Here is an 11,701-nt window from a genome sequence, read left to right on the forward strand (position 1 = left end):
AGACATTCAGGGAGAGGGAAGGGGCCAGGGTGGCTGCAGGGGACGTGAGGAGGGGCCCCAGAAAAGACAAGGGTGCCCCTTTTCGTGTACTTTTCTGGGGAACAGCTCTGGGAAGGCGAACTTATCAGTCTTCCAAGCGTTGGCCGAGGGCTCTTCGGAAAAGGCTTCAGCGCCGTGGGCTCCCTGCTAGCCCAGCCTCCCTCTGCCTCCGCGGGGCGGGCGAGCGGCTGGGAAGCGGCAGCCAGCGGAGCAAAAGGACCGGCGCGGTAATCCCGCCCTCCGCGCCCGGAGGGGTGGAGCCTGAGCGAGGAATCCGCGAGCAGTCCTCTCTCCCCGGATGACGAGCAGCAGGATAACATGGAGTCGGGCAAGATGGCGCCTCCCAAGAACGCTCCGAGAGATGCCTTGGTGAGTGCGAAGGATGCGAGGCGGGGTGCGAAGCTGGGCGCGACCGCAGCCGGGGACCTGAGAGGCGGGCCTGGGGGGAGGGCCTGATGATGGGCTCGCGGGTCGACTTCAGCCATGCCAGGGCCGCCAGGAGCTGGAGATTCGAGTGCCCTGGACCCCAGGGCTCTCTCCCGCCACCCCGGCGGCCCAGCCGGAGGGAGGCTGGCGGCCCACCGGATGCGCAGGCCGGCCTCCCGACTTTGTCTCCTGGGCCTCGGGCCCCGGGCCGCCTAGTCGTCCCGCCCCGTCTGCGAATCCTGGCTCGCGCCTCCAGTGTTCTGATGCAAAGCTACCCCAGTCGCCACATCTGAAAATGACAACCAGCTGTAACCACCCCTACCTCGACTGGGAAAGCCAACCCGGGCCTTTTTCTTCTCTTTGCCCCCGCCCCCACCCCCACCCCCGCCAAAAAAAAAAAGTTTTCAGCAAAGAGATCAAGACGAGATTTGGTGTGAACCTGACACTCGCTTGGGAGGAAAAGGAAAAGTACAAGTTTGGAACCCAGAGAAGGGGGAACCTTGTATCATAAATATAATTACTACCTTCGGTCCAGTCTTGATTTCTATACCTAGATTATGCATCTGGCGTTTTTATTTGAATCCACAGGTGATGGCACAGATCCTGAAGGATATGGGAATTACGGAGTACGAACCAAGGGTTATAAATCAAATGTTGGAATTTGCTTTCCGTAAGTTAACAAAACACCAAAATCGCCTAACTTGTGAATTTTAAAAATCGTTCATTGTAAGAACATTTTCAACCAAAATACTTTAACAGTTAATGTCATAACATGTCATTATACACTTGTCCAAACCCACAAAATGTAGAGTTCCAAGAGTGAACCATAATATAAACTACGGACTATCGGGGATTATGATGGGTCCGTGTAGGACTATCAATTGTAACAAACGCACCACTTTGCAGGGAACATTGATAATAGAAGATGCTATGCATGTATGGCGTCAGGGAGTATATAGGAAATCTCTGTATATTCCCCTCAATTTTGCTGTGAACCTAAAACTACTCTACAGAAATAAAGTCTTAAAAATATGTGAAGAAAAAAAAGAGTTAATGTTATAGAATTCAGAAAGCAGTAAAAAGGAGCTCAGGCTAGGGAACAGTATATTGTGATATCTGTTTCAAATTGATTATATAGATAGGACAATTAGATATTAGAACCAAAATTCATAAACTTTCTGGAAATTAGTGAAACTTTTTAAAAACTGGCCATAAATATTAATCTATTTTCATATGTTTTAAATAATGTTTTGTTCTTAAAGGATATGTGACTTCAATTCTGGATGATGCAAAAATTTATTCAAGCCATGCTAAGAAACCTAATGTTGATGCAGATGATGTGAGACTGGCAATCCAGTGTCGGGCTGACCAGTCTTTTACCTCTCCTCCCCCGAGAGATGTGAGCAAAATTTTATTTGAAGTTCATTTTACTTATAATTTTTAATTGTAGTTCTAATAAGGATTTTTTTTTTTTAGTTTTTACTGGATATTGCAAGGCAGAAAAATCAAACCCCTTTACCACTGATTAAGCCATATGCAGGACCCAGACTGCCACCTGACAGATACTGCTTAACAGCTCCAAACTATAGGCTAAAGTCCTTAATTAAAAAGGTAAGAATTTTTAGTCATCTTAGCTTTTAAAAAGGGTAAGATGTGTTAGGGGTAAATAGTGCAGTAAATTAAAGGCTAAGATAATTTACTAGGATTTTTTAAAATTTAGTTCCTTGAAAATACTATGTCTGCAATTAGCTACTATGTTAAAATATAGAATATATGATCCAAGATTTTTAGGGCTAAAAGGAACTTTATTGTTCATCTAACTCATCAGGGAAGTGAGCCCGAACTCATCTATGAAGTTAGTAGCAAAGTTAAGACTGATTCCCAGGTCTCATAACTCCCAATCTTTACACTATACCATAACAGAGTAAATGATATACCATCAGGCATTGGACTTGCTTTCTGAAATATGACCTAAGGCTCTCCCACCACTGAGAAAGTTCTCCCTACATTGGCCTACCTCTGTACCTCTGAAATTCCACTATAAGGAAGTTTCTTACTGGGTTAAGATATTGACTAGTTAAGATTAAAAAATCATAAGGAAGTTAGCTGTTATCCCCAAATAACACTCTACCTCAAACTTTAAAACTATATAGAATTATATATTTTATATATATATTCTTATCCATGTTTATATAGATATGTATTGTTTGTATTATATGTGTGTGTATATATATAGATATTTGTGAAAACCCTAGTTTAAATGTTGCATTAGAACACTGAACAGAAACAGGACATTCTTGCCATCAATTATCTATTAATAATTCATATCAGCAATCCTAATTTCATTTCCTGCTAAGTTTAGGTGTCAAGTGTGAACAACGTTAAAACTAATTTGTTTTTTAAATCCCCTAGGGACCTAACCAAGGAAGACTAGTTCCACGGTTAAGTGTTGGTGCTGTTAGTAGCAGACCTACCACTCCTACTATAGGTAAGTGCGAGAGGGAAATGGCTTTTCTGGCTGGTAAAGAAGTGCCTCAGCACTTGATTTTGAACTGTAATCCAAGTAAAAAGGTGAGTCAGAAATTCCGATATGTGTTGCCATTAATACATTTACTCGTCCTCTAGTAAAGCTATAAACATATTTTATCATTTCAAAATGAGAAAGCGACAAGGAATATCTGATCCCAAATGAGTATAGAATTGGGCATTACCCAACATTGTTGCTGGTATTAACTATGGTAACAAAAACAGAAGTTTAAGCAGTGTGCTTTCTGGGTTTTATACAAATAAAGTTGCCAAACTCACTCACAGCAGTAGCCTACTTATTATCAGAAATTAAATTTCTGAGTAAATTGGCAAGAGATGCAATCAAAAGAAGTAAGTTTAAAGTATACAAAAAGCTTAAGACTCAAAGAAAATCATTTTTAATATAACCTTTTCAAAAGTAGTACTGATTATCCTGTATTGGTCAGTGAGCACCTCTTCAGACTGTTTCCTGTGTCCTTTGTGACAGGTCTCCATCATTCTTTGACCATTTCTTGCTTCCTGGCACAAGATGTTCCAAGCTCATCTTATATTTTCCTTACCCCAGTCCTAGAATCAGCCATTTCTCTAAAGAGCCCTGGTTCCTCTTAGTGGAGAATGGCATTTAGAAACCATAATGTCATTGTTGCTTAGATATTAAGGAACACATGAATAATGGATTTAGATTTCCTGATTTTTTTGTCCTACGTTCCTGCTGTATTTTTTCATAGTCAAAGTCTTTTCAGAAAAAAAATCCCCTTCTCTTTGACCAGTATTGATTTCTTAGCTCTTATAACTTGAGTACTATAGATGTCATATAGCTCTAGTGTAAGCAGCATTTGATTTTTGAGATGTGTAGACAACCTCTTCATATTTTCAGGGTGTGAATTCACATTTCAGCATTCTAAAACCAGACTGGTATAGTATTAATTGTACACGTCTAATTATATGCATGTGACCTGTGTAGACAGGAGTTTGCATATATAATTTGTGTAACTTTTTGATCATATACTGTTTATCTGTGGGTTCATATCTCTTAAGTGAATACCAACTTTTTAAAAACTCTAGGCTGTACTAATCAGTTACATGTGTTGGCAAGTTAACCAATTTTAGTTATCAGTTGTGATTTTTATTCCTAGTTAGACATTTATTGTACATGTTTTAGAGATTTTTAAGTCTAGAGTGAGGGAGATGCTAAAAACTACTATTAAAGATGCAAGTTTTAAACTTTAAAAAAAATTTAAATGAGTTTCATAAAGCATAAGACCTAAGCATATACTCTGTTCAATTTTAAAACCTAAACTCCATACTTAGATAAATGTTAACAATTTCCTTATGATAATGGACAAGAAAACATCCACCTACTGTGAATTTTCTTGACAAAATAAAATACTTATATTGCTTCATTAAGCTTCACCAAATTCTTTGGACCACTCCTTAATACATGGAAAACTTACCTAAAGATGGAGATATGTTAGGCTTCTGTTAGATGCATGTTGATTTAGCTTCATGGGCATAGTAGACACCTCCTAATTCCCAGCAAGTGACAGAGATTAAAAGTGCCACATAAGGTAATTAATAGAAAACTTGGGTCTTTAATGCTGTTTATTTAAATGTTCAACTTCATGACTTCATGTAGCTAAAATTCAGTGCCAGATGCTATGTGAAGAGTTTTACATGGATTATTTTAATTCTCACAAGAATCGTATGAAACAGGTATTGTTATCCCCATTTGATAGATGAGAAAAGCACAAAAAGATTAAATAACTTGCCCAAGGTCACTCAGCTAGTAGGTGATAAAGCCTGGATTCAAACTCAAGCAGATCTTTCATTAATTCCCTGTGCTTTGAAGGTAGTTTCTGGTAAGCTAAAGGAGAGCAGGAATTGAACCTGTATAATAAGTCACCTAACTAACATGGTCTGTTAATTACAACTACAGCAACCCCACAAACAGTGTCTGTCCCAAATAAAGTTGCACCTCCAGTGTCAGTGACAAGCCAAAGATTTACGGTGCAGATTCCACCTTCTCAGTCCACACCTGTCAAACCAGGTAACACGATGGGCAGGGCATGGGGGATTGAAAGTGGTTCTTTTAAAATATTTTTCTGAATTTTAAAATTTGTGAATGATTCGTGATAACAGAACAGTTTGTATTCCTATAGCAATAATTAAATTGTTTTAATATCGTAACAGGAAGGCGGCCGTAATGCTGCAAATCTGGGTTCTTCAGAGGGGGTCTATAAACACACTAAAATTGTTTGAAATTTTACATATATGTAACATTTTGGGGGGAAGGGAGAGATTTCAACATGATCATCAAGAGTCTCAAAGAACCCTATGAACTAAAATAAGTTATGGTCTACAAATCTCAGGCAAAATCACTTAGGGTTAAAGCTCAAGAAAATAATACAACTTAGTATATATCCAATGAAAACTGTACTTTTATTCACTTCACGGAAGTATATGTAGAAAGTTAGAATAATATAAGTAGAATTCTGTTATAACGTAGTTTATTCATGAATATGTTTAGATTTCACATCTTCTGAAACCTAACCGTACACCATAATATTGGTCTGTAAGGAAGCATGATTCCTGACCTTGAACACGTGCCGTTAGTATGTTCCATGATGAATCCAGTGCACTGCTTCCCATGACTGAGAACTAATTGAAATTTTAAGTAAATTAAAAACAGGGCTTCCCTGCTGGCGCAGTGGTTGAGAGTCCGCCTGCCGATGCAGGGGACACAGGTTCGTGCCCCGGTCTGGGAAGATCCGTGCCGCGGAGCAGCTAGGCCCGCGAGCCATGGCCACTGAGCCTGCGCGTCTAGAGCCTGTGCTCCACAACGGGAGAGGCCACAATAGTGAGAGGCCCGCGTACCGCAAAAAAAAAAAAACAAAAAAAAAAACTAACAGAACTTCTTTAACTTTATACTAGATACTAATTTAAGTACTTTAAAGCATTAAAAAATGGAATTTAACTCTTAATGCAGTATAATTATGTTTCTTCTGATATAGTTTTACTTCATGCTATTGAAATTGTTATTAAAATTACATTCAGCTTTGTTGAATACTTTTTACTCTCAGAAGCATTATACTTTGTGTACTCTTGCTTTATGTCTCATTTTTAATTGAACATTAAGGGAATGTAGTATTTTAATCATAACTCTTTATCTAGAGGCCTGTTGCCATTTTTGTGATTTATGAAATTTTTGTCGCCAAAAAAGGCAGGATTATGTTTTTACCTTCCAGATTGAGTTGGTATAGTGTATTCTTGGCTGTCAAAATACTCACAGCTTTGGGACTTTGAAATGGTAAATATTCATGATGTGTGAAAAAGCATATACATAACTGTATGATCTTAATTACATAAAAATGGATGCTTAGTTATGTAGATACACAAACGAAACCTAGAAGGACACATCAAACGGTAAACTGCTTGTGATTATAGATGACTTTGTTTTTTGCTTCTTGTGTTTTTTGGTTTCCTATTATGCATATGTTAACTTTTAAGAAATAAATGTTATTTTAAAAACCTTAAAAAAAGAAATTATTATTAGAATTACATTTCAGCTTTGTTGAATACTTTTTACCATATGTTTCTGATTCTGTGTAGTTCATAGTTTGGGGGTGTTTTCTCCTCTGTTTACAGTTCCCGCAACAACTGCAGTTCAAAATGTTCTGCTTAATCCTTCAATGATTGGGCCCAAAAATATTCTTATTACCACCAACATGGTTTCATCACAGAACACGGCCAATGAATCAAACCCATTGAAGAGAAAACATGAAGATGATGACAATGATACTATGTAAGGAATATAGTGTAGTCTCTATGCATTTCAAACGTGTAGTTGGTTTTGAGCCCAGTATACCAAACTAGAACATTCTTGATCGAAAACTTAAATGTAGCTGCAATATCTTTCACCTTAAAGTGTTATATTTATTTCTTAAGGGTACCAATGTTTTTTCATTAGGCTTCAAGTATAAAAAGTTAAGTGCTTGTTTATTAATGGTTTCATTAATGTTGAGTACTGCTATGGTAATTCTATTTTTGGAAGCAGTTTTCTGCAATGTATCTGACAGCAACACTTAAGTTTCACTTTCTACAGCCTGATCAGTGGACTAATCTTTAACAGCATAATTTCTAATCTATATTTAAATACTTCTTTTGTAAGATAAAATAGTCACTTTTATTGTCACCAACTTTTTTGACCAGATCTCTCAATTTAGCAAATATTGTTGGAGAGGTTGGATTTAGAGGGATTCTAAATCCATTTTGAATATATTTAAGCTGTTTCTTGATGTTCCCTAACCTCCCACCTCCTCAGCCCCATTTCTAGATCCCATTCATTTTCTGCACCACCTCCTCCCCACAGGCTTACGTTTCTCCCTATTGCTCTTAAATTTAAAAGGCCAAAACTGGAACTTTAGGAATGTAATTCCTGATAATACAGCTCAGTGTCATTTTCATATTTTTAAAACCTGCTTTACATGCCTGATGGTCTATGGTTCACTTTAACCAGAAGGTTTGCATTTTGCTGTTTTTCTCTCCATACCAGAGCAGTTGGGTTTTATCCCTTACCTTTTATGCCCATTGAGCATTACTCTGCTTTTGACAGGTAGTTTGGGGTCAGTTACATTCAGTTTCAGTCATATTCCAAGTTGATAACTCCACCATATTTCACAATTTGAAATTTAACATGAAAGATGCTATAGCTTAAAATCTGCCTTGATAAGTATACTTACACTGGACCTAGGCAAAACCACTGAAGAGCAAGTGTTTTCTTCCTTTCTACCATACATATATATGCTTTGATCACTACTGCTTGAACCCCCCTATTGGTATAATTCAGATTTTTCCAGCTTATTGCTGAGGATGTCACACATATGATGGGATCAAACCTGAAAGTTTTCTAATGGTTTTCCTTCCTCTAGAAGGCCAACACAAACAAATTAGTGTGATGTGACTTGCGTTTAGGTGCATTCTGCATAGGCTTCCCAGTAATGTTGCTAAACACCTTTCCCTATTTTCCATTTATACACATCTAAACATCCTATTGAGAAAGACTGCAAAGCTTTCAAAAATATAAACAGGCTTGTGTTGTTTTTGTTTAAGTAAGTTTGACATATTCAACATAGGAATACTTTTGCAGAATTTCTAAAACAAATTTTTATATCATAATTTAGAACTTATAGCCAAGGATCCTCAAAACTTAAAACACAAGTAAGTTTCATCTTAGGATGGTGCTTGATACATCAAAGAGAAATAGTCCAGTAACAGGGAAGAAATATCTCATCAAAACTGTGATTCAGTGTTTTTGGATATTAGGAAAAGGTGATACCAGACTTATAAAAATAGATCTGATCATCATAGGAGAGAAATGTTCATTATATAGCATAGGATGCCATTACTTGAATGTTCTCAGGGAGGCATGTCAGAAAGCCTAGGTTCTAGTCCTGGCTCCATCGCTAACCAACTGTGTGACCTTACTTCACCCATGAGCCTTGTTCTCCTCACTAGTAATAGGAAAATAACACCAACCCTGCCTACCTCACAGGGATGTTGTGAGGGTTTAATTGGTATATGTGAAAGTGCTTTCAAAATTGTAAAAATGCTATATAACTCTAAGGAATTGTTAACGTATTTGTTCCAAGATTATTAATAAACAATTGAACTTACTGTATTTCTCACTTTTGATTTAAGGGATTCAAAGAGGATGAACAAGGCCCAGTAATTCTGAGGTCCAAAAAGCAAGATTTGCTTAATGGATGATTATAAATCAGGGAATTGCTTGCTTTTATTTGGAATCAGCATGTGACTCATCATAATGAAGCAAAATAAATATGAAAGGATATGGGTTTAAATCTGTTAACATAACATGCTCTGTCTTTAGTGGGAATTTATACATATAATTGAGGTTGCAATCTGAGTGTTCATTCTCTTAGCCAGCCAGTGGGTGGTTTGCCCTTTCCGATGAAGACTGCTTTATCTTGCAGATCTCCCTTTCCTAATTACATCCACCCATTCTAGCATCAAGAATGACTTAAGGGACTTCCCTGGTGGTGTAGTGGCTAAGAATCTGCCTACCAATGCAGGGGACATGGGTTCGAGCCCTGGTGCGGGAAGATCCCACATGCCGCGGAGCAACTAAGCCCATGAGTCACAACTGCTGAGCCTGTGTTCTACAGCCTGCGAGCCACAACTACTGAGCCCGTGCACCACAACTACTGAGCCCACGTGCTGCAACTACTGAGCCCACGTGCTGCAACTACTGAAGCCCATGTGCTCTAGGGCCCACATGCCACAACTACTGAAGCCAATGCACCTAGAGCCTGTGCTCCACAACAAGAGAAGCCACCGCAATGAGAAGCCCATGCACTGCAACGAGGAGTAGCCCCCGCTCACTGCAACTAGAGAAAGCCCACATGCAGCAATGAAGACCCAACACAGCCAAAAATTAATTTTTTTAAAAAAAGAATGACTTAAGGCAGCTCTTGTCCTCCGGCTTCTAGGTGGAATTTTTTTTAAAAGATGTACTGATAGGAAATGAGGTGAGGACACTGTCGTCCCAAGTTCTTCCTTCTACAAGTAGGAAACAAGTGTCTTTGATCTGAGTAAGAATATAGGAATACAGCCACTATGCAGGGAGAATGGAAGATGTGGCCTAAGGAGTCCAGAGTGAAGAGAAGTAACTCAGGAGGTAAGGAAAAAAAACATCAGAACGACAGGTACAAAGCAGTGTGTGTAATTATGCCACCATACACCAACACACACGTACACATGCATACCCTTTTTATATGCATTAAGTAGCTCGAGATTGAAGTAAACCAGTCTTACAGTGATTGGTTGCTTCTAAGAAGGGAAACTGGTGGCTAGGGGACTAAGGTAGGAAGGAGTCTTCTCATTGTACTCCTTTTTGACTTTTGTATCATGTACTAGAGGGAAGTTTTGGACATAAAAAGGAAAAGAAAGGAAGCAGGAAACACTGAACTAAAGAAGAGATTGAACTCATTTATGATGATTATAATTTTTTTTCTATATACAGGCATACATATGTTGTCTGGGGGTTAAAAGTGAATTTGCTACACTTAAGCCTAAACCTTTGCAGTGTTTTATCAATAATTCATAACTCTGTATTAAATCAGGAAGCACATACTTGTACAATTCTAGTTTATATATGCATAAATTGTTTGTTATATACTATCTTCCTTGACTAGGTTGTAAATTCCTTCAGGAGATAACTGCTATCATCTTATACTGCCTCTATTATGTCCTGAGCATATAGCAGGTACTCAAAATATTTGGCTGTTTGTGTTTCCCCATTCATTTTCTGGATTAATGACTGAAATAAATGGGGAAAAGATCCTGGAAGCAGAGTCTGGTAGAAATTACTTATAAGGTACAATCAGGGGTTGATGGATGGACGAATGGCAGTTGTAGAGTCTAAGTGTTAGGTTTATGGGTGTTTACAATTCTTTCAATTCCTCTGTACATTTGAAATAATAAAATGTTGAGGGAAAGGTAAACAGTAGGGGAAGAAAGTCATCAGTATGCTAAAGTTCTGGCCCAGCTATGACATTAATTCTCTGGATCAATGTGTAGCATCTCTGGGCCTCACCTACAAAAAAGATTGTACTAGAATTCCTGCTTCTCAAACCAGGGTAGAGCATGCCATTAGAGATGTGCAGAAATATGGTGTTTTTAAAAATTAACTACAACTATGGTGACAGTATTAAAATACAAATGAATTTTTAGAAAAAATTCAAGCCTTCAAAATTTGTTTTGTTTAAAGCAGCCACCAAAATTTTCTTTTGCTGTTCTCTCCAGAGTTAAGCAAAAAAGTCCTAGTCTAGAAGAATCATTTCAGGGAGTGAGGCACACTGAAAAAGCACCAGCCTTTGGAGTCAGACAGACCTGGATTTGAATCCCTGCTGTTACGGGCTCTGTGATCCTGTCCAATAGTTTAACTATTTCTTTATCCATAAAGGTGAAATACATACTCTAGTATGTAAAATGCCCAGCAGAAAAATTCCAGTTACACACAACCTTTTGAAATTGCACCATTTACCTTTGCTCATTCCTGAAACTCCCATTAAAATGACAGGAAAGAGAAAGGAGGGAAAATTACAAGGACAATAAAAGAATAAGAATGTCATTGAAATCGCTTTGGCCTTTTGGCTAAGATCAAGTGTAGGATGTCATTAGATTTTCAGCAATGACAGTGAATCAAAGGCTTTAAGTCTGAGAAACTGATAGGTAGGCTGAAATTCTACATATAACCAAACAGGCAAATATAAGAGTTGAATAAAGATATCTTCAGACATACAAAAAATTTTGCCTCCTACGCCCTCAATTTCTCAGAAAGCTAGTGGATGGAGTCTTGTATTTCACAAAAAGGAGAAGTAAACCAAGAAAGAAGGGGAAAACAGATCCAGGAAAGGGAAGGTTCAACACAGGAGGTTAAAGGAATCCCCAAGAGTTACCCCACAGAGATTTCCTCTGGAAACAGGAAACCCCAGGGCAACAGCTGTACAGCCAACATAGGGGGCAGCCAGTACAAACTGGAACAGGAACACAGAGGACTGCAGGAGGGACATCTCTAATAAAAATGAACCTACTGTCCCATATGTTTGAATATGTTGGGAATGAATCAGTGATAGATACATAGAAAAAAAGAAACTAATTTTTTAAACTATTTTTAACTCCAAAGAAAATT

At 38.3% G+C, this 11,701-nt stretch overlaps 1 protein-coding gene across 4 annotated transcripts; it reads left to right on the forward strand.

Annotated features, from left to right (window-relative positions):
* The first annotated feature begins 279 nt into the window (after nucleotides 1-279).
* On the forward strand, nucleotides 280-10,716 carry TAF9B (TATA-box binding protein associated factor 9b). Of its 4 annotated transcripts, XM_060291892.1 has the most exons (8): nucleotides 280-408; nucleotides 1,054-1,135; nucleotides 1,728-1,864; nucleotides 1,942-2,076; nucleotides 2,878-2,953; nucleotides 4,928-5,038; nucleotides 6,637-6,793; nucleotides 8,689-10,715. In XM_060291892.1, exons 1-8 carry the CDS (start codon nucleotides 358-360, stop codon nucleotides 8,717-8,719), a joined length of 780 nt encoding a protein of 259 aa, XP_060147875.1. In that variant the 5' UTR covers nucleotides 280-357; the 3' UTR covers nucleotides 8,720-10,715. The 4 variants fall into 4 exon arrangements, 3 of the variants coding, with proteins under 3 accessions (XP_060147875.1, XP_060147877.1, XP_060147876.1); XR_009560626.1 differs by lacking the exon at nucleotides 8,689-10,715 and having other exon boundaries at nucleotides 3,479-5,038; nucleotides 6,637-6,670; XM_060291894.1 differs by lacking the exon at nucleotides 4,928-5,038 and having other exon boundaries at nucleotides 8,689-10,716.
* The last annotated feature ends 985 nt before the right edge of the window (nucleotides 10,717-11,701 follow it).

The sequence above is a fragment of the Globicephala melas genome, chromosome X (genome assembly GCF_963455315.2).
Source record: "Globicephala melas chromosome X, mGloMel1.2, whole genome shotgun sequence".
In the NCBI taxonomy this organism is placed as follows: domain Eukaryota; kingdom Metazoa; phylum Chordata; class Mammalia; order Artiodactyla; family Delphinidae; genus Globicephala; species Globicephala melas.